At 56.4% G+C, this 23,496-nt stretch overlaps 9 protein-coding genes and 1 non-coding gene across 10 annotated transcripts; 4 read left to right on the forward strand and 6 right to left on the reverse strand.

The window, feature by feature from the left end:
* Positions 1–507: 507 nt before the first annotated feature.
* L226DRAFT_546630 (PLP-dependent transferase) lies at positions 508–2,432 on the reverse strand (the record flags this gene model as incomplete). The annotated part of the gene is made up of 9 exons (XM_067682438.1): positions 508–582; positions 640–822; positions 885–1,037; positions 1,184–1,286; positions 1,345–1,448; positions 1,512–1,879; positions 1,932–2,056; positions 2,115–2,184; positions 2,297–2,432. 9 exons carry the CDS (start codon positions 2,430–2,432, stop codon positions 508–510), a joined length of 1,317 nt encoding a protein of 438 aa, XP_067533970.1.
* A 358-nt stretch (positions 2,433–2,790) lies between these two features.
* On the reverse strand, positions 2,791–4,814 carry L226DRAFT_584668 (uncharacterized protein; the record flags this gene model as incomplete). Its single annotated transcript, XM_067685568.1, has 3 exons — positions 2,791–3,041; positions 3,091–4,464; positions 4,520–4,814. Coding segments are annotated over 2 exons (1,669 nt in total), but the record flags the coding sequence as incomplete, so codon positions are not given.
* Positions 4,815–5,029: 215 nt separating this feature from the next.
* Positions 5,030–6,771, forward strand: L226DRAFT_489258 (gamma-glutamyl phosphate reductase). Its single transcript, XM_067677266.1, has 4 exons — positions 5,030–5,255; positions 5,321–5,591; positions 5,653–5,975; positions 6,035–6,771. Exons 1-4 carry the CDS (start codon positions 5,094–5,096, stop codon positions 6,647–6,649), a joined length of 1,371 nt encoding a protein of 456 aa, XP_067533972.1. The 5' UTR covers positions 5,030–5,093; the 3' UTR covers positions 6,650–6,771.
* On the reverse strand, positions 6,726–8,370 carry L226DRAFT_110019 (uncharacterized protein). Its single transcript, XM_067672119.1, has 6 exons — positions 8,318–8,370; positions 8,108–8,247; positions 7,912–8,051; positions 7,568–7,849; positions 7,130–7,512; positions 6,726–7,069 (listed from the first exon to the last, which is right to left on the reverse strand). The coding sequence occupies exons 2-6, from the start codon at positions 8,203–8,205 to the stop codon at positions 6,803–6,805; spliced, it is 1,170 nt and encodes a 389-aa protein (XP_067533973.1). The 5' UTR covers positions 8,206–8,247; positions 8,318–8,370; the 3' UTR covers positions 6,726–6,802.
* A 165-nt stretch (positions 8,371–8,535) lies between these two features.
* L226DRAFT_572460 (uncharacterized protein) lies at positions 8,536–9,805 on the forward strand (the record flags this gene model as incomplete). The annotated part of the gene is made up of 3 exons (XM_067684674.1): positions 8,536–8,917; positions 9,309–9,634; positions 9,689–9,805. The coding sequence occupies 3 exons, from the start codon at positions 8,536–8,538 to the stop codon at positions 9,803–9,805; spliced, it is 825 nt and encodes a 274-aa protein (XP_067533974.1).
* Positions 9,806–11,182: 1,377 nt separating this feature from the next.
* On the forward strand, positions 11,183–12,730 carry L226DRAFT_524186 (uncharacterized protein; the record flags this gene model as incomplete). The annotated part of the gene is made up of 5 exons (XM_067678870.1): positions 11,183–11,206; positions 11,273–11,528; positions 11,739–12,206; positions 12,263–12,430; positions 12,501–12,730. 5 exons carry the CDS (start codon positions 11,183–11,185, stop codon positions 12,728–12,730), a joined length of 1,146 nt encoding a protein of 381 aa, XP_067533975.1.
* A 464-nt stretch (positions 12,731–13,194) lies between these two features.
* Positions 13,195–14,924, reverse strand: L226DRAFT_110023 (uncharacterized protein). Its single transcript, XM_067672120.1, has 3 exons — positions 14,450–14,924; positions 14,143–14,376; positions 13,195–14,085 (listed from the first exon to the last, which is right to left on the reverse strand). The coding sequence occupies exons 1-3, from the start codon at positions 14,624–14,626 to the stop codon at positions 13,342–13,344; spliced, it is 1,155 nt and encodes a 384-aa protein (XP_067533976.1). The 5' UTR covers positions 14,627–14,924; the 3' UTR covers positions 13,195–13,341.
* A 488-nt stretch (positions 14,925–15,412) lies between these two features.
* Positions 15,413–15,497, reverse strand: L226DRAFT_t155. Its single transcript has one exon. It is a non-coding gene; the product is annotated as a tRNA-Lys (tRNA).
* Positions 15,498–16,162: 665 nt separating this feature from the next.
* On the reverse strand, positions 16,163–19,682 carry L226DRAFT_110031 (ANTH-domain-containing protein). The gene is made up of 8 exons (XM_067672121.1): positions 19,549–19,682; positions 19,395–19,493; positions 19,221–19,347; positions 18,844–19,166; positions 18,528–18,791; positions 18,330–18,477; positions 18,134–18,278; positions 16,163–18,083 (listed from the first exon to the last, which is right to left on the reverse strand). The coding sequence occupies exons 1-8, from the start codon at positions 19,612–19,614 to the stop codon at positions 16,289–16,291; spliced, it is 2,967 nt and encodes a 988-aa protein (XP_067533977.1). The 5' UTR covers positions 19,615–19,682; the 3' UTR covers positions 16,163–16,288.
* A 190-nt stretch (positions 19,683–19,872) lies between these two features.
* On the forward strand, positions 19,873–22,869 carry L226DRAFT_536521 (seven-hairpin glycosidase). Its single transcript, XM_067681138.1, has 11 exons — positions 19,873–20,123; positions 20,202–20,486; positions 20,536–20,650; positions 20,752–20,957; positions 21,012–21,120; positions 21,171–21,267; positions 21,325–21,429; positions 21,485–22,017; positions 22,094–22,263; positions 22,328–22,345; positions 22,414–22,869. Exons 1-11 carry the CDS (start codon positions 20,098–20,100, stop codon positions 22,565–22,567), a joined length of 1,818 nt encoding a protein of 605 aa, XP_067533978.1. The 5' UTR covers positions 19,873–20,097; the 3' UTR covers positions 22,568–22,869.
* Positions 22,870–23,496: the final 627 nt, after the last annotated feature.

The following is a 23,496-nucleotide window of genomic DNA, read 5'->3' on the forward strand; positions in this document are numbered from 1 at the left end:
CATTGACATCCTGGACAATATGCATGGCCTGCCGAACTGGCCAGGCATCGTGCAGCTGCTGCAAGCCCTCCGTTGTCCCCTGTATACCCTCGCAGTCGCCTTCTCGTACACGTCTCCCCCGCATTTCTCTCATTCCTACATCGTATCCGGAAGGGACATTCGTGATCACGAATACACAGATGGGATGGAGGTCTTGGATGCCGTGTTGGAGCACAAACGTTTCGAGAAGCTGAAGACCATGACGTTCTCGCTCTGGTTAGTCCTCGTAGACGAGGACGTCTCGCTAGCCTCCAGGCCAGCACATACCCAGGAGGGCCTAAACGAGATCATCCAACGCAAACTCCCTAAGCTTACGAGCCGGGTAAATGCGAAGGGTTTGGTTCACGTACGCACCATACCAGTACGCGCAGGAGCATAGGTGTTTTCGATGCGAATGGGCCATCATGTCTTATAGTCGTCCTACGTCCACCTAGGTAACGTATATACATATTATGATGCACTCGTACATCACGAAAATAATTTCTCCACCACGTTCTCACAAGTCGCAACGAGCGCCTTTCCCAGATACTCGAAGTCGGATAACTGTAGACACCACGACGCTGAATACTTGCATCATGCGCTAGACAAGCTGGCACTTACCTCATTGTAGACCTGGGCGCTACAGCGACACCACCACGCGCCGTTGTGGAAGTAATGTGTAGTGTACGTGTTCCATTCCAGCAGCAATTGACGGGTGAATAGGGCGTTGATCTCCGCGATCAGCTCAGGAGAGTACACCTGCCCCGGTTGCTTCTCTATGGGGAGAGGAAGCTGGACGTTCGGCTATCTGTGAGCAGCGATGTGAGCGTTCACACATACATGTTGTAGCGTCGACATGCACATACCATGTATACAGTCAGCTCGCCATTTTCATCCATTACTTTCGTGCTGAGGACTTGGGCAAGACGCTGCGCGCCCTCGAGGGCGAGGGTATGACAGTAGTCGTAGATCGTCTGCTCTCCTCCGAGCCACTCCCTGAGGGCGAGAGCTGGGGTGACCTAGTCAGAACGTACCAGATTCATGAGTATGTGAGGGTACTTGCCGGACGGAATAAGAAGGTACGCTGTCAGATCGACGGCGGTCGGTCCCTAGGTGAAGTCAGCTACATGTACTGTGCAAGTAGTTGACCGCTACTATCACCCACATTCATGTTGTTTGGCGAAATTCGTGCCGGTCTGCAAGTATTTCTGGAAGATGAGACATATTCATGCGACGTAGGGATAGATGACTTCATCAAATGCTGGTTCCTGTAAAACTAACAATTGAGTCGCCCTCTTCGCCACGAGATGAATCACGAAGACTGACCGCTCAGGAACGTAGAGCACGGCGCAGCCCCGTTTGGCAAAGAACCACTTGTGGCAGCTCGACAGCCAGAAGTCTGGCTGTGCTTCGCGCAAATTGATATTAGGCTGAGCGTTGGAAGTACTTGATTAACGCGTCCTGGTGTATTGTATGCTCGAAAGAGTGCTCACCTCCTGGCCGATGCTATGAGCAGCGTCGATGAGGGCCCATACCCCTTCCTCGTGACAGATACGGACAAGTTCCCTCCAAGGCATGAGTGCCCCAGGGTTCGCAGTGAACCCATCGATGACGGCGACAATCTTGTTCTTCCTCGCGGAGACGTCTGCTGTGAAGCCCGGTGATAGAGATGGCACGTCTGTGAACTGCGTCCCGGCGTGTTCACGCTTGTACTGACGAAGTTGGGTGCGGAAGGTCTCAATGATCTCGGCGTCAGTGAGCGGGAAGTTGTACTGAATAGAGACAAGCGTCGGTTTCGGCTGTTCTGAGCGGTCCGACAGGTACTTCAACACGTTAAATGCCTGTCCATATGTCGTGGAAGCTGAGAAACGGGTCAGGTCACAAGCAGTCATATTGCTTTTGCTTAGACGGACGTCCGATGACGAGGTCTCCATCGCGCCACTCGAAGTTCCTCAATACTTTGTTCGCCGCATGAGACGCATTCGGAACGAAGACGACCTCGTCAACGTCAGAACCAATTAGCTTGGCGACAACTTCCCTGCAAGCAGCACAAGTAGTATGGTCAGGTGCGGGCTATCAGAAGAGCGTAGAGGCACTGATTTTCCCGGCTCTTGACCAGCATGGGTTTGTAGAGGAGTCTGTGGAACTTGTCGGGTTGCGTTCGATCTCGAATGCAAGTTTACTCGATTCCTGTAAGAGAGGAAGCGGGAGAGACCCGTAGCTACCTGTGCAGCTAGTCACTATCGATCGTGGACATCCCCCTTTACGATTGACATACCATGATTCAAGTTGACATATTCCTTGTCCAGTGCAAAGTACTGCTTGAGTTGACGGCCGAAGGGCGGCGGCTTCTGTGTGGGATCGTAACTTCTGCCTGGAGTGTGTTCAAGCTCGGGACCCAACCCTTGTGTCATGGTGTCAGTGTTGATGTTATGATATCCTGCAGAATGCAGAACTTGTGTACTGGGACGCTTCTGGAATCAGGTTTATATCCTTGCTGGTAAACGAGTCAGGATAATATCATACCATACCCTCGGATGACTCGATATGACAGCTGCGCATGTGGTGGCAACGCCACATCACCGCCGGCTTGTCGTTGCTCGGAAATTAGCGTAGGGAGACTGGCACAGAACCTGTCTTGCAAACGAAAGGGAATACCGCAGCTTCGAGCCAGTCCGCATGCGCCGAATGACTTCTGTCGTCGTCAAAGAGCAGCAAACAAGGAAATAGGTATACATACAAGGTGGCTCATACCTCTCAGGATCAGATTACGTCGCGCCGGCCTCAACGTCAGCTGCTAACTTCGGCTCTCCGGACGACTACGCATATATTATTCGGTGTAGCCAGTAGTATCCACAGGGAAGAGAATAGAACACATGCCATCCACCGTGCGTGAGCGCGTGAAGCTTTGAGGTCTAGGACACAGGCGGTATAAGCCAGGTATCGGACATCCGCTACTGACTTACGTGGATCGTCTTGAGGCCCTGACTTCGACGTCACCAACCCAAGGACGGCGAGACTGGCTGAGAGAACTTGAGGTGCATTCCTACACCATAATCACTGTGCACGCACCTAACATGGTGCAGCGCCGTTCTGCAGGTCGCCACCGTCACAACACCCTACCGAGGTGACTAGCTCCTCAACTTCTGCCCACTTCTCCGCATCGGACCACGCACTAGGAGCGTAGTCCTCGATATCAACGTACAGTTCCTCCAGGCAGGGAAATAGACATGACAGGAACGCAGCGACCTTTGCAGGATCTCCGCACAAGGAAGGCGACGGCGCGAAGTACTTCGCGGAGAGGTTGGGGATGATGTCGTCCGGACCTTGCTCGTCGAGTACTTCAAGCTGTGATCCATCCAGTCCGATTCGAATATCGCCGAGATTGGGACAGTACCGCGCTAACGGTATGAGACCAGCAAGAGTGACGTCCGTCGGATATGGAGGTGCGGGCGCGTCCGAGTCAGAGCATTTGACGAGGGCAAGGGCTAATAGTTCCGGCCACGCTTGAGCCATGTCGCTTATGTCGGTATTGGTGAGTTTGAAAGCGCAAACGGTCTCGATGAGTAACATTCTCAACTGCCGGAACGGGAGTAGATGACGGAGAGCGTTCATGGTAATGGCTTCGGTAGGAAGTGCCCGGTGGGTTGGGGAGAAGGGACGCGCTTCCGGTTCCTGGTCCGAGATACTGACGGATTGGAGAAGGTATGAAGCGTCGCAACTCCGGCTGAGAGCGTCGAGGTGGGAGTTGAGGGAACGGTTTGAAATGTTTAGAAATGATGTTGCAAAGCGCTCAAGTTGAGGTAAGGAGACGTTCTGCAGAAGACTGGCGCATGACGGAAGATCGCGTCCAAAAAGAGATAGGTTGCGCATGGTGGAGAAGACTAAGGACGTCGACAGTGGGGGTAAAACGAATTCAGGAGCTTCCGCCAGTAGTGTCAGATCAACTAATCCAGGAAGTGCTGACATCGCAACGAGTACTTCGGTAGGGAAAGGTGTGCAGTTTGTCGCGAGAACCACAGTGTGGAGCCTGGGCAGGGCGCGGAGTGTCTTGGGCAGGATCGTCATCGCAGCGACATTGCCAGTGAGGTCGAGCTGGAGCTCTTGTAACGCAGAGCTGAGTTCAACGATTCCAAGCAAGAAGGCGAGCTCGCTAGGGGGTGAAAGCGTGCGGAGATGAAATGATTTCAACTCGATCGAGCCTGAGAACAGATGCCAAGCACATGGTGAATGGTCGAAGAGGAGGCGCCAACCGATGTCCAGAGTGCGTAGCCGTGGAAATATGCCCGTGTTCGAATAGAAAGGGGTGAGTGCTTGGAAGAACTGGGATGACAGCGTCGTGAAAGGGATATGGTCGTGCGTAAACGGTTCTTCCAGGTGGCGGACACGACGAGCGTAGTGTTCGAAACGTTGGAGATCGGTGACCTCGATACTCCTCAAATGATGCTGAGAAAAATAAGGTTAGAGGACAAACAGGCTAGATCATGCATAGTATCCTTACAGCAATCTTTAGGTCTTTCACGTAAGACATCCACACGAGCTTCCATAGGTCTTCAGGAAGGAGCGGGACCAAGTTCGCAAAACCCAGTTGAGTAGACCATAAGGCATCCATAGCACAGTCGTAGAATGCCCAGCACGTTCTTGCGAGTGACGCAAGACTACCCTTTGCGCCGCTGACTCTCAGGATCTCGACGACTTCATGTATGACTTCTGCAATATACAGAGCGCGTTTTCCTCCGAGTCGTTGGGTAATCATGCCGGATTTGACCGAGGTCTTGACCAGGATCTTTTCCATGAGTATACTGATACGTTAAATCAGAGATGCAAAAGAAGAGTGCGTCAGAATTATAGACCCACAAAGAACTTGTTGGACGTTCAAGAGTAGGCTGGAGGAGGAATGACGGTCAAGAGCAAACCAAACCATGGGCGTCCAAGAGGGTATTATGTAAGCGGCCCCACGGTCCGACTCGCGCGGAGTCAGACCCAGAGCTGGGATCTTGAAACTTGCTCTTGAGCATTGCGGCCTCCAGTTCACTGACATAGACCACGTCGTCCATCTCGTTTAACAGGAAAACATGGGCTCTGTTGCCACCGATATCGCGAGAGCTGCGAAGGCCGCCTTCGAAGCCTCGCAGCTCATCGATTCCTCGGAAAGGGTGAGAGCCTTGCGCGAGATTCGCAAGGAACTCGAGACGGACAAGGATGCCATTCTGGAAGCAAACCGCGCAGATTTGGAGGTGCTCGTCCCCTTTTATTCTTGTGTGTGTTTTTGCTTTTACTAACAGGTGTCGTCAATTTGCAGGCTGCCCAGGAGGAGGTCGATGCCGGCCGGATGTCGAGCGCCCTCCTGAAGAGACTTGATCTCAATAAAGGAGACAAGTGGGACTCTATGCTTCAAGGAATAACGGACGTCGCGGAGCTCCCGGACCCAAATGGCATCGTCTCGTATGCTTCAGAGCTCGATGATGGTCTAGAGCTATACCGCGTCTCATGTCCCATCGGAGTGCTACTCGTAATCTTCGAAGCGCGTCCAGAGGTCGTTGTCAACATCGCCTCTCTTGCTATCAAATCTGGTGAGGAATGAGGAAACGACGTTTACCAGCTGGGCTAACACTTTCCGCCCATTTGTGCCAGGTAACGCTGCGATTTTGAAGGGTGGGAAGGAGTCGAACGAAACCACGAAATTGCTCTCAAAAGCGATTCAAACTGCCCTATCCAAGACCCAGATATCATCCAACTACATCCAAGCCATCCAAACTCGTGCAGAAGTCTCCGCACTACTCCAGCTCGACCAGTACATCGACCTAGTCATTCCCCGCGGGAGCAACAGCCTCGTCCGCAACATTCAAAATAACACCCGTATCCCGGTGATGGGGCACGCCGATGGTCTGTGCTCTGTCTACATCGATGCCTCTGCAGACCAGAAGAAGGCCGTTCGGATCGCCGTCGACTCTAAGGTTCGCGCAGTATCATAGGGTTCCTAATGACATCCTGTGCTGACGGCTCACCACCCAAGGTCGACTATCCGGCCGCATGCAACGCAGCGGAGACCCTAATCCTGCACGAAAGCGTGCTCCCGACGATCTGGCCGGAAGTCGCAAAGGCACTGCTCGCAGCAGACGTCAAGCTTCTCTGCGACCCACCCTCACTCGCCGTCCTCCAGGGTCTCTCCCCGGCCCCTTCAAACCTCTCCACACATGTGGAACCGTCCACCCCAGAATCTTACTCTACCGAGCACCTCAGCCTGACCCTCTCGGTGCTCACCGTGCCTTCGCTCTCCGCCGCGATCAGGCACATCAACGCGCACTCGTCGCACCACACGGACAGCATCGTCACTGAGGACCAGGCGGCCGCGTCGACGTTCTGCCGTGGGGTCGACTCTGCGGGGACATTCGTGAATGCTAGCACGCGGTTTGCGGACGGATTCCGTTACGGGTTCGGGACAGAAGTCGGCATCAGCACAGGGCGAATCCATGCGCGTGGACCCGTGGGCTTAGACGGGCTCGTCACGTACAAGTACATGCTGAGAAGCAAGGACGAGCAGGGCCATGTAGTGGGAGAGTTCGGCACGGACGAGGGGAAGAAGCGGTACAAACACCGAAAGATCGACACTTCGGCTGTGCCCTTCTGAAGCTGAAGGTGGTTTGACGGGATGTTCACAGGCGAAGAAAGGCAGCAAAGCAATGTGTATCAACGAGTAACATGTACGGGTATGGCTACATACGTGTGTGCAGAACGATGGGGGTGCATAGCTGAATCCGTGTGCATGTGTGTACGGAGGACATCATGACGTGGAAGTGTCCAACTTGGCCTTCTTTTCCGACTGTGAGTCCTCACATTCGCCCTCAGCCTTCCGCTTGGCAGTCGCGGTCCCGTTTGCATCTGCATCTGCATTCTTCTTTTTCTTCTTGACAAGACCGGTGAGATCGTTCACCTCCTTCGGCTGTGTGACTGGGGCTGCCGCAGCGTTCAGTTCCTGGTCCAGTGCCTTGGCCGCCAACGCCGGCGCAGATTCTGCCGGCTCGTTCGGCGACGTCTTGAGCTCCTCAACCTGGACGTACGTATCAGCGGAGATGCACGGATGCAATGATGCTAGAAGCAGTCTGCGCACCTTCAAGGCGAGATCTTCCCGGAGGCCCTGCAGCTCCTTCTCCTCTGCCTCCATTTGACTTTTGGTCATATGGACGATAGCGTCGTCACCGAGCAGTGTCGGACCGGTAGCCTTGCCCTTGCCTTTTGCATCTGCCTTGGACGATTCGGGCTTGACGAGCCCTTGCCCACTCAGCGCAGCGCGCAGTTCTGCCAGACGCGCCTCAACACTGTCGAGAGCACGTTCCGCATGCGTAATCGAGTCGCCCAGGCGTCCAGAGGTGAGGTCGAGCACGATGCTCAGCTTGTAATGTGCCTCCGCAATCTGACGCGAGGACAGCGGTAGGAGTTCGGTCTTTAGGGCGAGACCAGCAGTGTAGTCCGTGATGGCCTGGTCGAATTTCTCTGAGGAACGGTATCAGCATGCAGTTACACGCGCATTCAGGGTGTAGGTGCGTACCTGTTTCCAGTGATACATCTCCGAGAGTGATGAACACGTCCGCGAGCTTGAGCTTAACCTCGTCGGACTCATCTTGCTGCTTCTCATAGATCGCACGCGCGAGATCCAGCACCTCCCAGGAAGCGTTGAAGTCGTCCTCCGGCTCAGCATCGTCATCTTCCTCTTCCTCCGCCTGCGCCGCGTCCGCCTCCTCAATGGCCTTTTGCGCTTCCGCGAACAAATCCAAGGGCTCGTCCTCCGCATCTCCGGAGAACGACAGGAACGCGCCACTGCTGTTCGCATCTTCGAAACCACCGCGCGTTAGACATGAGGGTAGTTGCCGTACGCAGATGGACGCAACTTGCCTTTGTCGTCCTCAAATGAATCGTCCGCATCCTGCTTCCCCAGTACGCCGCTCTGTGCAATCGCGTTCTCCAGCAGCGCCTTTCCATATGCGAAGTACAAGTCTGCCGTCTCTGGGGCCTTCTCCCCATGCTTCTTCGTGCTGTTACGCAGTAGGGTCAGAACGCGCGCCGGACGCGCCCCAACCGTGTCACTCACACTAGTTCGAGCGCAGAAGCATAGTGTTCCACCGCCTGCTCGTATTTTCGGAGCGCGAAGGCGCGTTTCGCGTGTTCTATCGTGTCTTTGAGTGACATGGTACCCTGTTCGGGGGTGGTAGCGGGCTTCACTGTCACTGTCTCCCTGGGGTTAAGGCGGGGTACCATCAGCATTGGGGGGCGCAATAGCACGAGAGGCTGTTCGACGTACGACATGTCTGGACGGGGAGGTCGGCGGATGGCGTGGTCGTGGTCGTGGTCAAGGTCAGAGGCGAGTGTGAGCGCAGTGGCGGGACGCGTCTGGGACCGACAGGCGTGCAGGCGCCCGTGTCGTCGCTTGGCCTCCACCGCCATTGTCCTCACCGCCATTGTCTGCATCGTCGACACCTCCGTCGCTCGTTCACTGGTCCCGACGCTCGCGACGCCGACATGACAGCTATCGGAAGCGTGTTCCTGGGCGACGTGCAGCGGCATAGGCACCTATCGTCGTCGACCCCGCCCTCGTCACCGCCCCCACACATCGGCAGCAATGCGCCACATAGTTTCAGCGACCTGGACGATGCCGACGAGCAGAGGCCGCTCGAGACGAAGCCCCCTTCGATATCACCTATTTTGTCTTTAGAACTGAGGCTGCGCTGGCTCGAAACGCTTCTTTTTGGCGCGAAGCACGACGAGCAGACGGGCAAACCGGGGACCAAGGCCGACAAGCTCAAGGACGGAGAAACCCTGGCACGCCGTGCTGAGGATCTGCAAAGGCGACTGGACAGTGTTGCGCAGAGCAATGATGCGTTGAAGCGGTTCATGGATCGATGTGAGTATATCGTAGTATCTCCGCCTGTTACACGGGGCCTCGTGCGCATATACCTCCTGCTTCTTACACGATGCATGCATGCCTTGCATCTTCATCGTTGCGTAGATGGAGGGGCGTAGAGTGGTCACAGCAGAGACAGTGATTGCTCTTCTCTGCCGGTGTGATCCCTCCGATCGTTTGCCCCCGACCCCCGTTCCTCCGCGCCTTTTACTTGACTGCGATATATTGCCGCTTATTACCGCGGCATATCTGGTGCTGGAAGCCGTTTATCAGCTCGACACGGGGCTGCATGCGGACGGTTTAGAGGAACGGCCGAGTTGCCATTTCACATAATGATATGCTGTCTGCCGCAGTCCTGTGTAATCCTCCGCGTAACTCACCCCGCCCTCAGATGAACAGTATGCCCATATGCTCACACCAGGCTTTGCGCTGTCCGGATCACTTCCCGTGAATCCGCCCACGTATGAGAATATGTCCCCTAGCGAACTGGATGCGTTCCTGGCCGAGATGGAGCCGGACATCCGCGCCGCCGAGCGCGACCTACGCGAAATCTGCGCGTTAGAGGAGAAGGGGGTCACCGGCGCGGGCAAGCTTGGCGACTACGAGGCGCTACAGCCCCGATTAGAGACATTACTCAAAGCACATGATGAGGATCTGAAGATGGCCGCTGAACTCGAGAAGCGTATTGCGCTACTCATGGACCATTACGCTACCAACGTGAGTCGAACTTCTTTCAGGGGTGGGGGAGCCGCTTACCCCTCATTCTTGCAGGTTGATACGCTCTCGGAGCTCTTCGTCTCGTGGGACGAGACAATCAGAGACGCCGAAGAAGAGGTTGATAGATTGCAGAAGGACCGAGAAGAACGACGCAGATTAGGCTATGAGTAATCTCGTGGTGTTATGGCATGACCAGCGTAAGTGCATCGGTCTTCACTCTGATTCCCAAGCGACAGAGTTCTCACGCAAGGATCTTATGAAGACCGCAAACCGCGCTGAGGCTAGCGGCGCTGACACTGTGACCTCCGATCACGCCTCAATGGTGGCAATGTCGTCAAATACAGCTGTGTCCTTCGCGGGCATCGACACTGCCAGGCATACCGCCGGCATGCCCACACGATCAGGTAGACGACGGGCCCGGCACGCGACGTCGAACGATGGACAACGGATACCCTGTCGATCGCTGTGCGACCAGCTCGCAGGATCCCATGGGATGATCGTGGCGGCCGGGAACCTTGTCCTTGCATCGCTCGTAGTTGTGCTGCAGCTCCGCGGCTTCCACCGGTTCAGATGCTACTATGCCATCATCCACGTATTGAACACTTATCTGTCTTCTTCATCCAGACCCTCTACCCCTATTCTGCACGTCAGAAGCACCAGCCGGCACTGACATGTGCTGGCAAACTCTATCTGTGCAGTCGTGACTTGACAATCGTTCGGATCCTTTTGGTGATGCTTGCACTGGCACCTGGCGTGCGTCCCCTGCGACCGGTCCCCAATTTCGAATATGTGAGTGTCCTTCCTTCATTCCTCGCACCCGCCGGTGTATGCCGTAATCCCATCCGAGAGCGTTCTCTACAATGTTTCATTAGGCCTTCCCAGCACTCGTTACGGCTAAAGTAGGAGGCTGTGCTACCTACCCCCTTGCCATGCCCGACCAGTCCATGGACCTGAGCGTTGCACGAAGGCGAACTTTGTTGTTTTGCGGTCGATGCATCATCTCGGCCCTGAATGATACTACCTAACGAGAGGATATTACCCTCGATATTCAGAGAGATATCTCTATCCACGCCGAAACATTCTCCTTCGAATACTAGGGCGGCACCTATCACATGTTGGGGCAGTGCATGACAGGCGTCGTTTGCGCCCTGCTGCCATACTCAGCCATGCTCTCGGTCAACCGAGCTCATCGCCGCCGTGCTCCGATTGTCCGGTGACGCTGTACGGCCTTGCGCACGGTCATTTTTCGTTCCCGCGCCGAACCTCATCTGCGCACGGCTCATTGAGTGATTCCGGGAGCCATGCACTGCTTTAGACACAGGCGGTAATCTGCGATGTGGGATCTTCCCCATCTGCTGGGACTGCTTTCAGGCCGCATGTGGGGAAGAGGCATGGACAGCCTGCCCTCGTCATATGCGGAGGGGGCGGTTTTCCGAGGCAATATAAGCATCGGGGGCCTATCCTTCTGCCCCCAACTACCCCCGACCCTCGACCCCCGCCGCCCCCTGCTCTACTCTCCTGCGCAAGTCCGGTGGACGGCGAGCAGCCATGGTCAAGAAACAGAAGAAACCGGTATGTCATGAGTTGTGTGTTTCCGTGGGGCACCCTGGGATACTGACATGTTCCCATCAATTGCAGTCGCGTCGCCCATTTGGCAGGCCGAAAGATGGCCCGGGCCCGCAAGAGACGTTTGTTGGCGAGTTTCAAGTTGAACAAGCGCAGACACCACCACCTGTTGGCGGATCGCAGCACACGATCAGGCTCTCTCCGCCCGCTCAAGCTCAAGCTCAGTACGAATTCGGACTTGTCCCTTCGTCCTCCGTTCATCGGTCGAACTCCACGCCAGAGCGAGGGAGAAAGGGGAGGAAAGACGGCGCGAGTTCAGTGAGGCACAGTGAGCGCCGCCCAAGTACCAGTGCTCACAGCGTAGCCTCGTCTTCCTCGGCGCGGGTAAGTCGCCGTGAAGCCGCCGAAGACGCTCCCCAACCTGGCCCATCTGGGCGGCGCCGTCCTTCTATGGCTGGACACCGTCCGACACTGAGCCATCCTTATCTGCCCGTGGGGGGACATTTCCCCCGCCGCCACTCGAGCACCATGCTGGCAGCCGAGATGTCTCCAGACGACGACATGTCCACTGCTGGTCCCAACTCCTGGCCGAGAGACGTGCACCTTCCTGCGTCTACGCATGCACTCCCCGACCCTCTGCTGCAGCCTATGTCGCAAGTTGCCTATCGTGGCTCGGATCGTCAGGCGCCCGTTACACCTGGCTTTGGGCGCGGACAATACCCTACTCCTGGTCTCACCCCATCCACTCTCTACGATACCCCGTCTACGAGCTCTTTACCTTTGCTGTCTCCGTCCTCGTTCTCCCACCGACATAGGACCTACGAGCCTCCCGAACTATCCCCCACAGACCCTCTCTATCACTGGCGTCAATACTCTTCTGTTCCACATACCCCGCTGTCTATGCGCGGCGGAAGCATCCCTCCTAGCGTGCAGTCGGAGTCGTCGCCCTACTTGGACTCGCTCTTCGACTTCTCTCCTACATTTGGTCCCATAGTAGGACCGGTGGGTGAGTACTATCGCTGAGCGTCCTATCATCATCCTCCATGAACACATCACCACCAGACGTTCCGGATTTGCCTCCCTTGTCGCCCGACCCTGTGCCAGAGGGTGGTGATTTGTTCTGGGGCCATGAAGGCAGCGGTGCGCACGCTCCAGGCGCTGAAACAGCTCCTGCAAACAATGACCCGATGCTACTCGGATCCGCGCAGTACCCGTCATCGAGCGTTGCGGGTGCGTTCTCGACGTCGCATACCCTCTCTGATTGATGGATGGCTGACCGCTCGCGGGGATTCTTACGCAGTGCCTGGGCAGCAGTTGGAGCAATTCCCCGAACTCGGGAGCTACGGATTGCCGCAAGAAACTGTTGCCTCCTCTGGGCCTGCGATCTGCTGGCCCCAAATTGACATCACCTACCTTCAGGACATGTCGCAGAACTACAGTGAACCCTACTTCGGACCACCTGGCTCTAGTCACGGTTACTCAGCACCTCCTGACGGCGCGCCCGGACCCGGACCTGGACCCTCTCGCTGACGTTCCTGACATGTCAATGGATAGTTCACTGGGTTCAATTATACCCCCTCGCGTTCCTGCTTCTCAAAAGGACAGTTGCTCTTTACGCTAGTGTCTATACTTCTCGAGTGCGCTTGTCTGGTCTTATGGCTGGCCGCGTTGCTCTTCTGCCCTTGTTCTTTCACATTGTTCCTGCTAATCGCCCTCGGGTGTTCTCTCATTGTGGTCTCGGGCCTTCTTCTTTATTGTTGTTCTTCCTGGCGGAGGACTACGTACATAGCTAACGTTAACCCCTTCCTACTGCGCCTTGTTCCCGTATCGGTATAGCTGTTTATTCGTGCTGGCTATTTGCACACGACGCCTTACGCCGTCATGACACATAGATCACGACCTCTGTATCACCGCCGCCGCATCTGCACCTACTGTAGCGTTGCATCTCGTTTCAATGATCATCGAGCTTTGATAGACTTGCCCTGGACGAACATGCACCACATCTGCCGCACCTTGGCTACAAAATGAGCCAACGCTGTGTATTTGACATGGACATGCGGCACGTGTACTTGATTGAACAAGGCGTAGTGGTACTGGTACATATACAGATCTAGACTCGGCATAGACGCGGACTCGTGCTTTCAAAGTTCACCTCCTCTGGAACAATGGTCATCGAACGGAATCGTACTTAGGCGGGGCCGGAGCATACCATGGCGACGCCGCACGCCTTCTCGTTGAGCGGGGATAGCAGGGCTATAGTATCGGGAGACTGCCTGCGAGGCCGGGCTCCGAGTCGACACTGATTCGTGTACCATAGCGCCACTCTCTTCCAGCTTGAGTTTAACAGCGGTTGTATGAGAGATATCACGTCGACTCGCCTCCGTTGCCGATGCCCCACCGAGCGTATCCAATTCGACGGGCTCCGTCTTGATCTGGATTCGCGGATGGTCCTTGCGAGGAACAATGCCGTCACGGGAGTGACGGGATGGGCGTCGGTATCTTTTCAAGTCAATGAACGGGACAGCCCGCATGCTCTCTTGACCCGCACTCTCGACATGGTCCGACGTCGAGGAGGTGACTTCGCGACGATGAGGCGCCACACCATCCTCGATATATTCGTCATCAGTATCCGGCGTGAGCGTGCCAGTGGCACTGTTGACGGAGCTGCGCCAGGTTGCAACAGGACGCAGCATCGGGACACTGTAGTTGTACGCCGTGAAGCTGTGGCCCCACCGCGGACAGCAGGCAGGCCCACCACGGGTGGTAGAGGAATCGATACCCGTTCCCTCTGTCTCACCTCCGGGATGCATCGAGAACGATCCTGTCGGCGAGAAATCCCGCGGAAGCTCCACTGCCGTCACGACCGGTATCGGTGCTTCTTGATCCTACATGTGGTTCAGCGATGGATGCGCCACCTTGCGGAAGAACAGTGGCCTACGTACGCGAACGGGATGTTCCAAGCTCTCATCTTCATCAGACACCTCCTGTGTGGCGAGCCTCGACGGAGCGTCAAGTGGCTCTGCTGTCCGTTTGTTGGTGTCCAGGTCGGAGTCGGACGGGCATATCCCAAGGTCAAGCGTGATCTCCAAGGAGGTTGTGTTTTGTATGAACGAGGGAGGGACAGGTTCTTGTCGATCTAATCCCCACTCCTCACCCCAGTTCAATAAATCAGTGATCTACCAGTAAGTAGTCACCATCAGCAGACCGCCACAACGTGCGCATTGAAGGTACCTAGTAGCAGTAGCTCACCTTGCTTCCGTAGGCTCTAATCAGCTTTTTGGGGGCGGCTTGGCGAGAGAGACGTGGGTAACGAGGATCCTTGTGGTTGTTCTTCAGGGGAGCCATGGTAAGGATACTCTCGAGTTGACGGGTGCGGGGCTGTGAAGCGGAGGGAGGAAAGGGACACAACTTGAAACAGGGCATCATCGACCTTGCTCTCTTATATGTCGCCGATGCAAGGCGATGGGTCTGCACTTCCGTATTGTATACCTCTGGGCCGAGTACGCTGACCTTCCATGAAGAGGGAGTATGGCTCTAGAAGGGTAATTGGTCTAGACACATCTCTGCTTGGAAAGGACATCTCCGACGACTCCCCACCTGCAGAAATGAGGTAGTGTGTACAGCACTGGAACAGTATAAGGACACTGACCTCCAAACCGGGAAGGTCCGCGGACTCGAATAGGGTGTTTCCGAGTCAAATTTCGAGCCCTCCTAGGTCCCTTAGTACGGAAACATCGCCGGTTTGGTCGAGTGAAATCTGTTAGATCAGTGGTGGGTTGATAGAAATCGACGTCTTCTAGTGAACACGTGCAATGCATCCCTGAGTCTACCCACATTTAACCAGAGTGAGCAGTACGCGGAAGGCATGCGGTCGCCGCAAGGCAGTGTGGCGATGCATGTATCCTGGGACACACAAGTTGAATACGAAAGTTTCCAAGATGACTATCATGCATGTACGTCGCCGCGTATCCTACCAGCCCAGCCGAGCAGAGAGTCCCAGCTGGAAAGCAGAGGTTCGGAGTTAAGGAAAGATGATAAGCTGGCCGTTGGTGGCTGCCAGCCTCCAGGCGCTGCGCCGGGCCCCTCCTGTGGGCATGACGACGGTGCACCTCCCGGATTCATGCTATAGTGCTGGCCACTATGTTTCAATCTGATGGTCAAACAAGAGCCACGGTAGCAAGGCACAAAAAGGTGCACAAGAGGAACTAAACTAGCCCACCGCGAGGGTCGAACTCGCAGCCTTCAGATCACCCGCTAGCTAAGAGTCTGACGCTCTATCCGATTGAGCTAGGCGGGCCATGTCTACGTGAAGTATATACAATGTCAAATGCAGGTTCCCGGCACCAGATCCGAGCTACATAGCCTGAGGATCTCCGCCACTGTAAGTACGTATTGCGAACACGTCCCATGTTCGGCGTGTCTCTACTCTACCGTCTCACTTGAGCGAATGATTGCACCCATTTGCGTAGACAACTCATGAAGCCAATTGAAGCTTCGTGCAAACGACACGGCCACTAACATACCGTCACCGTAAAAGCAAGCCACGCAAAGAGGAGGGAAAAAACGAACTATACAATTACGCCGGGTATCCTCTCTGCGCGAGACCAAAGTGTACTGTCGTATCGTATTGAATGAGGAAAGCACCAGAGGTGCCGCCGAACCGTGTCGCACCGAATCACCACCACCAGACGCACCACCAGACGCAATCACTCTGAACTCCCCCTCCGCTCCCAATCTTTCTCCCCGAACTTGGAACCCCGGAACCCCCGTGCGAACGCAAGCCAAATAGTAGTACTAGTAATGTCCGTGTTGATGAAAATCGAAAGCAGGATGTCATGAGCGAGTGTGTGCGTATATATAATATATGCCGTGTGCAGAAAGCGAACTCAATTTGAAGAGCAGAATGGGAGCTCGAGAGAAGGAACGGAAGCGCTGAAAGGAGTGCATGGCAGACCGCCAAGGGCGGCCGTGGTCGTCAAACTACTGTAAATTACATCGTAACAAAAACGAAGCAGAAGCTACCTGACGTAGAACATGAGGCCTGAGGAGCAGGACGAGCAAAGCATCGGCGCAACCTTGAGATGAGGCTTAGAACAACGACTGCTGCTGTTGCTGTTGTTGCTGCTTCGCCGGGTCGTTGAGGCCGTTCATGCTCCCCAACCCGTTCAGGCCCGACCCAAGGCCAAAGGCCCCCGTCCCGAACGGAGACGATGCGCCAGTAGGCTGAGAGCCCAAGCCTCCAAGGGCACCAAACGGCGACGTTGTCGAGGACGCGCCAAAAGCGCCTCCTGCTGGCGGAGACGTCGAGTTCAAGAACGACGGCGTCGAACCCAGTCCCCCGAGTCCCCCAGCCCCAGCAGGGCTGGGACTACCTGTTGTTGTCGAAGATAACATCGACGCGCGGAACGGATTGGCACCGCCGAGCATCCCGGTAGCTTGCGGTCGGAGGCCAACACCAAGCGACGATGACGCCGACAAGGATGACCCCAGCCCTGTCGACTGCGTGCCCAGTCCCGGGAAGCCTGTCGGTTGCGACGACAGTGTTGACCCAGAGTTGGACGCTGGGGGTGAAGCGGCGGGGGTAGACGGGGCAGAGGGGATAGGCGGTAGCGACTCGAGGAGGGCGGCACCGAATGAGGAGGACGGCTTAAACGCCTTGAGCCCGCTGAAGCCGGTCGTTTGCCTTTGCAGCGGCGCGGTACCGGCACCGGCAGACGAGATGGAGATGGATGGTGCGCCTGCGGACGACGTAGCCCCGGTAGGCTGGGAAGAGAGTGAAGAGAAGAGGGAGTCGGAGAAGGTCGAACCCGAGGTCGTGCTCGACGTGGGCTGCGAGGTGAGCGGTGACGAGAATGACGAGTTCTGTGCTCCGCCTGACTTCGAGGAGTCAAAGGAGAACGACGAGGCGACATTCGCCATGATCGATCCGTTCGTGCCATTAGAGTTCGAATTCGCGTTGGGACTCGAAGTACCGTTAGGCTGAGACCCGAAGCTCGAACCGAAGCTGCCAAACGCGCCCGTCTGCATAGGCTGCTGCTGCTGTGCCGAAGGGTTCGTGTTGTTCTGGTTCCCGAAGCCCATCGCGAGTTCCATGAGTGTGGGCGGCTTGGGTACAGGTGGGGCGGGCGTAACGGGCTGCCCGAACGGATTCCGGGAGCCTGTCTGGTGCGTCTTAACTGGCTGAGCCAGCGGTGGCTCGCCCGATGCGCCCGGGCCTGTGAGTGGAGCAGTCGCGGAGCGCGGAGGTCCAGCGGAGGAAGATGCTGCTGCCGAGCCGGCGGGCTGCGCGAATGGCTGTGCAATCGTTGTCGAGGCAGCCGACGTTGATGACGGCATGCCTGTCATAGAATTCGAGAAGGGGAACGACGGTTGTCCTGTGGGCGCAGGCACTTGTTGTTGTTGACCGAAAGGTGACGACTGGAAAGGCGACGAATTCTGCGACGTTTGGAACGGACTCGTGGTCTGCATGGGGTTTGACGGCGGAGATTGAGTCTGCACGGGGAAAGGGTTCATGCTCTGCTGCTGTGGCTGCTGTTGGGGCGCGGCCATGTTCTGCCCACCAAAGGGCATGCCTGTCGTCTGGGGGAAGAGCGTGCTTTGTCGGAACGGATTCGCACCGGTCATCTGCGGCTGCAGGAAACCAGTCTGCTGAGGCGCCAGGAACGGCTGGAAGGTCGGCTGCGGCTGCTGCTGTACCTGGAGACCGAACGGGTTCGTCACACCCATAGGCATCGCCGTTTGTTGTGGCATGATGAAACCAGTTGGTTGCGCCTGCATTTGAGGCTGCTGGCCGAATGCCTGAGCACCCAGCATGGCGCCGGTCATCATGGGTTGCTGGAAAGGGTTATGCACAGCCTGTTGTTGGAAGTACGCAGTGGTCGGACTGGAAGGCCGGAATGAGTAATCGTTCGTTACGACTATGTCAGCACGTACCTGTTCGTCTGTGGGTTGAACATTGTATGTTGCTCTTCCTCAATTGCTGTGAAGAAGTCGATCATCGCCTTCTGCCCCGGAGTCTTCGCAGAGTCGGATGACTGGGATGTGCTGGCCTCCGGTGGGTTGGGCGAGGATGAGGCTGCTGCAAGGAACATGAGATATCGGAGGGAGCTATCGAAATAGGAGGGCGTACGCTTCTCAGCCGGTTTAGGCGACGCCTTGATGCCCAACTTGGCGTTCCGCTCAGCGGCCTCCTTCTGGGTCTTGTACTCTATCCTGTTCTGCTCAAAGTTCGGGTCGTTGAGGTACTCCTCCAGCGAACTTGCGAGCGACACCGGAGCCTGCATGTATCATCAGCTGACGCGGGCTGTACGACACGAAGGAAGCGCACATGTCGCAGGTTAGGAATAGGAACGTTCAGGAGGTTCTGCAGCTTCTTCGCCACTCCGAGGTACTCCACCACCTTCTCTGTCTGTTTACAGAAGTGCTTGTAGATGTCAAGCGCCTCTTTCGCGTCGATTTTTGACATCTCGAAGTAGTGCTCGAGGACATTGATGACACCCTCGTTGCATGCCTGAAAGAGGATGAGCAAGTCCTTGACGAGCATCCGCAGCGCGGTGTTGTTGAGCTCGTCCTCCAAATTGTCGAGATAGAACTAGGCAGAGAGATGTTGGAGCGAGCAACGAGTTATGAGACAGCGCACGCACTCGGCATTCAACCAGGGAGTCCACCATCTTCTGCACTATCTTGGTCTCTCGCAGCAAACCCTTCTCCACTGTCATCACCCGTAGCTTCCGGCCTGCCATCGTCTTGCTACGCGACAGGTTCCCGCTTGACGATGGCGGGGGAGCGTTCTTGGCCTTCTTGCGACCGGTATGTTCAAGTTCTTCGTCGATGGCCGCAGAGTTGCGCATGTCCCGGTTCGTCTCGGACTGCACGCGGATAGCGTCATGCTTGAGTTCGCGGTAGGCACGTATCCGGGTGTCGAGATACATTGCGTAGTTCTGGAGGTTCTGGGGCGCCTGGTATCCTGTTATTGGTGGTGAGATAATGCGGCGCAGCGGAGACATGGCATGTCCGCTACCTTCCCAGTTGCCCGCGGAGACGTTCCGGAGCTTGAGGACGTCGGAGGAGGACAAATATTGTAGGATGTTGTCTGTTGCGCCATTTCGGATCATTGTATGGAGAACGATGAGGGCTTTGAACACGACCTGGAGCCAGGTTACGATCGGCCAAGGCTCATAAATGCGGTACTCACGATGACGTTGGGTTCGCGGAAGCGCGGGGCCAACGCCTTGCAGACGTCGTGCACGGCACCATCCTCGGACCAAGTAGCGGCGATGATGGGGTCGAGATACTGCGTGCGGGGATCGTCGGTGCCGGTGTGTGGGATGGAACGCAGTTGTGCCTACCTTGGATTTGGGCGGGGCGGCCTTGGGCTTGCAGGCAAGCTTGACCGTCTTCTCGAAGCTCGTCATGAGGGGTCGGGCGGGGATAGAGCGATGGCGAGGGTAGTGTACACGTCGGGGAGCACACCGGGCTCGACGAGCAGCACGATGGCGAGAGCTGAAAGCACAGAATCGGACCAGCGCGCGACCTCGACGAGCGCTCTCCGGGCGCTCGACCATCCGGGGCCTGCTTCGGCTGGGGCGGCCGGCAGACGCCGATGTGCTGCCGAGGGTGCCGAGCGAGTTCGGGCACACCAGGTGAGAGTCTGAGGAGTGCTGGTCCGTACTTGCGGCGACGTGCGGTTTGTTCTCCTCCGCTTGTGCAGGTTGTATTTGATCGTGCAGAATGCCAAGCACACGTTTTAAAACATAACACGCTCGTCACGCTCTGCGCTGCACACACCGGCCGTCTCTCCCTTCTCCCCTCGTCGTCCTCGCAAATCCCCCGACCGTCGCCCGCAGCACTCGTTTTCTCCCCTCTCCACCGCAGCAGTGCGACGGGCGTCGACGTCCATGGCTTCCTACCAGTCTGTGCTCTCGTACGTCCAACCCTCTGCTCGTCCATCCGCGCTCGTGTGCATACGTCCAACCTCACGGATGTTGCACAACTTCGACAGACGCTTCAGGTCCGCTCGTTACATCACCGCAGCCGTAGCCGCTGTCTTCGTCGTCTCGACTCTCTATTATATCCAGATTCCTGCCGGACATCCCCCATCAGACCGCTTTTCCTCCTGGAACGACCCTCCCCGGCCATGGCAGCGTCCAATCACCCCTTCGTCTCCAGTATGGGATGCCCGGGCCGCTCAGGTGAAGCAGGCCTACCTCCACGCATATGAGGGCTATCTCAAGTACGCCGAGGGCTATGATGAGCTGCGACCCTTGTCTAACACCGGGATCAACAAGTGAGTACCTCCTTGTGTGAGTGCATGCGTGACATGACGCGCTACGCAGCTTTAACGGATGGAACGTGACCATGTACGATTCGCTGGATACCATGCTCCTCATGGATTTGCATGACGAGTTCTCGGCTGCGCTGCCGATCATCAGCAAGGGGAACTTCCGCAAGGTCAGCTGTCTTTCGTGTCTATCTCCCCGAAGCTCTTCGCGCCACTGTCCGTTACCGCGCAAGGTCTGGGGATCGTTTGCATATTCTGACCGTCTGAGCAGATCAAGAACTACAAGTTCCCCGGTGCCACTAAATTATATGTCCCTTTCTTCGAGACAGTCATCCGCTATCTCGGTGGCCTCCTTGCAGCGCACGCTCTATCCGGCGAACAGCTGCTCTTGGACAAGGCTGATGAGCTGGGAACGTTGCTGGAGCCCGCGTTCAACACCTACAAAGGATTCCCAGTCTTCGCTATCGATACGAACAGGTGAGTACTTGAGCTCACCCTATCCACTTGTGAGTTCACAGCGGGGGCAATCAGCACCGAACTCGCGGGCGGGATCTCCGGTATTCTCGCCGAAATTGCTTCATGTCAATTGGAGTGGACATACCTTGCTCACACGACCGGGTCCAAGAAGCACTTCCGCTATGTAGGTGTCTCGGAGTCTGATCGGGAGCGCTGGTGATCATGCCGTTGCAGGGAAATCAAGTCATTCAAAGCCTCGTGGAAACCATGATTGAGCGGCAAGGCGGAATGTTCCCTACTAACTGGAACCTACAGAACGGGAGGCCAGGAGGTGCTGTTCTTGCTTCTTTGATGCGCACTCTGGCTGACGGCCTTCTCGATATACCAGGTCGCGACACACTGTCTGTCGGTGCGGCTGCTGACAGCGCGCACGAGTACCTGCTCAAACAGTATCTAATGACCGGTCAGAAGGACACTGCCAACCTGGAAATGTGTACGCATGCCGTTTATAACCACCGCGCGTCAACTGACTTCGCTACCATTCCCAGACCTGCTCTCCACGAACGAGATGCTTACTCGGCTCATGTACGTGACGCCGAACCGACAGATGCTCTACATAACCGACACGAACGGCCCCAAGCACATGCCTTCTCACGTCTTCGAGCACCTATCCTGCTTCTTCCCAGGACTTCTCGCCCTGGGCGCCCACACGCTTCCCCTCAACCTCTCCATCATCGACCCCTCGGGGCTGAACCCGGACGCCCAGCGCGCCTACCGCCTGCTCGAGAACTACGACCTCCGCGAGCTGCACATGGCCGCCGCCGAGGGACTCGCGACGAGCTGCTGGCTGATGTACGCGGACATGCCCACGGGGCTGGGGCCCGAGATTGCGAACATGGAGCCGAAGAGCAGGCCTTGGATCGACGTCCTGGAGGAGTGGCGCAGGGGCGGTATGAGGGGGCCTATTCCTGGGCTCGCCGCGACGACCCCAATGCCGTACACCAAGCCCGAGCAGTCGAAGGCTACGTCGAAACCGTGGGACTACGTGGTCCGCCGGACGGACTATTTCTTGCGGCCCGAGGTGAGTGGTCGTGACTGCTGATAGCTCGTGGATAGCTTCACGAGACCTCTGATGCTGACTGACGCGTGCCTGGTAGACCCTTGAGTCGATCTATATCATGTGGCGGGTGACCGGCGATCCTGTGTGGCGGGAGCGTGGCTGGGGCATCTTCCAGGCCATCGAGAAACACACGAAGACGCCATCAGGGTACGCGAGCTTGAGGAGCGTCGTCCGCGTACCTGCAGTCCAACAGGACGAGCAGCCGAGGTGAGCCTGCCAGCGGTTGTTATTGCAGGATGTGCAGTCACTGACGGTGGACGGTGATGATCAGTTACTTCCTCGCAGAGACGTGAGTTCGCGGAACTGGTGTTGCGTGAAACGATGGTCTGTCATACTAATGCGTTGTCGTTTGTGCAGGCTGAAGTATCTCTACCTGCTCTTCATCGACGAAGACCCCGTGCCGCTAGACCAGTGGGTCTTCAACACCGAAGCGCACCCGTTCCCCATCTTCGAGTGGAGCAACTATGAGAAGTTCAAGTTCGACATCCCTTCATCAAGGGTCAGGAATTGAACGCTCCCCGCCTTGATGCACAGCTCCGTTGGCCTCGCGACGCGTGCCTCATATGCTCGCCGGTAGACGAGTCGTCGCTGCAGTGTACGAGTACACCCGCGCACCGACATGCAACGCATACACTACCATCTATCTAGGATCTAGGATTTTAGCTTGTATATCGCGGCTAATGGGACACTTGCGGTACTACTTGCGACTTAGACGTCTAGGCATATACGCTACATAGAGAGTTGACAGACAACGACTACAGCCAGCGTACTATTGTTACATACGGGGCGTCGCGGCTGGCTAACACGACCCCGTGATTATTCGCGGTGCCTTGCCATTTGTCGAGGCTCGTCACCGGTCCAGAATTGAATACATCGGGACCGCGACCTGGCGATAGTCCGCGTGGCTGCTCTTCCCTTCCCGAATCTCTGCACGCTTGTTGCTTGTTTCTTTTCAGGCTGAGTACATACTTTCTCGAGTCCTTCCCTTCCCGAAGGCTCCCCATTGCCACCGGCGGGCTTCTTGAACCTTGGTCGTAGCCTTCACTGGGACATGCCGGCTCCTTGAAAAGAAATGTACTCGTACTTCGTGATCGCGCCGGGGTTCTAAGTACATGGACGCCACACCACGGGCGGGTTCGGGATCACGACCGAGAGGTCGAGCCTCGATGGAAGGCTGGAAGCGGTACCCGGCTGAGGTGCGTCCCAAGATGAGTGCTATGCTATGACGTAGTGCGACGGTTTGTGTGTCAGCGCATGAGACTGCTAGAACGCTGACCTACCACTATGTACATAATGCCTTTCGCCAAGTTGGTATCAGACGAACTTGGGTCCTGCGCCGCTCTATGGAGAAGGGTCTCGTCAGCGTTGTTCCTGTCGTCCCGCGATGATGGCGAACAATGCTTTGGCCCCACGTTGGGCCCGGTTTGCATACGTTTAACC

The sequence above is a fragment of the Lentinus tigrinus genome (genome assembly GCF_003813185.1).
Source record: "Lentinus tigrinus ALCF2SS1-7 unplaced genomic scaffold L226scaffold_18, whole genome shotgun sequence".
Taxonomy (NCBI): Eukaryota; Fungi; Basidiomycota; class Agaricomycetes; order Polyporales; family Polyporaceae; genus Lentinus; species Lentinus tigrinus.

Excerpts from the sequence above, each read along its gene's own strand:
- L226DRAFT_489258 (XM_067677266.1), top strand. The coding sequence starts at position 5,094 with ATGGGCTCTGTTGCCACCGATATCGCGAGAGCTGCGAAGGCCGCCTTC. Across the intron at positions 5,592-5,652 it reads CTCTCTTGCTATCAAATCTG|GTAACGCTGCGATTTTGAAG; the intron begins GTGAGGAATGAG and ends CATTTGTGCCAG. Across the intron at positions 5,976-6,034 it reads GGATCGCCGTCGACTCTAAG|GTCGACTATCCGGCCGCATG; the intron begins GTTCGCGCAGTA and ends TCACCACCCAAG.
- L226DRAFT_110019 (XM_067672119.1), bottom strand. The coding sequence starts at position 8,205 with ATGTCACTCAAAGACACGATAGAACACGCGAAACGCGCCTTCGCGCTC. Across the intron at positions 7,850-7,911 it reads TTCATTTGAGGACGACAAAG|ATGCGAACAGCAGTGGCGCG; the intron begins GCAAGTTGCGTC and ends GTGGTTTCGAAG. Across the intron at positions 7,513-7,567 it reads AGATGTATCACTGGAAACAG|AGAAATTCGACCAGGCCATC; the intron begins GTACGCACCTAC and ends ACCGTTCCTCAG.
- L226DRAFT_110023 (XM_067672120.1), bottom strand. The coding sequence starts at position 14,626 with ATGATGCCCTGTTTCAAGTTGTGTCCCTTTCCTCCCTCCGCTTCACAG. Across the intron at positions 14,377-14,449 it reads TTAGAGCCTACGGAAGCAAG|ATCACTGATTTATTGAACTG; the intron begins GTGAGCTACTGC and ends ACTTACTGGTAG. Across the intron at positions 14,086-14,142 it reads GCTTGGAACATCCCGTTCGC|GATCAAGAAGCACCGATACC; the intron begins GTACGTAGGCCA and ends AACCACATGTAG.
- L226DRAFT_110031 (XM_067672121.1), bottom strand. The coding sequence starts at position 19,614 with ATGACGAGCTTCGAGAAGACGGTCAAGCTTGCCTGCAAGCCCAAGGCC. Across the intron at positions 19,494-19,548 it reads CCGCCCCGCCCAAATCCAAG|TATCTCGACCCCATCATCGC; the intron begins GTAGGCACAACT and ends CCCCGCACGCAG. Across the intron at positions 18,792-18,843 it reads ACTCCCTGGTTGAATGCCGA|TTCTATCTCGACAATTTGGA; the intron begins GTGCGTGCGCTG and ends CTCTCTGCCTAG.
- L226DRAFT_536521 (XM_067681138.1), top strand. The coding sequence starts at position 20,098 with ATGGCTTCCTACCAGTCTGTGCTCTC. Across the intron at positions 20,958-21,011 it reads TTCGCTATCGATACGAACAG|CACCGAACTCGCGGGCGGGA; the intron begins GTGAGTACTTGA and ends GGGGGCAATCAG. Across the intron at positions 21,268-21,324 it reads ACAGAACGGGAGGCCAGGAG|GTCGCGACACACTGTCTGTC; the intron begins GTGCTGTTCTTG and ends TCGATATACCAG.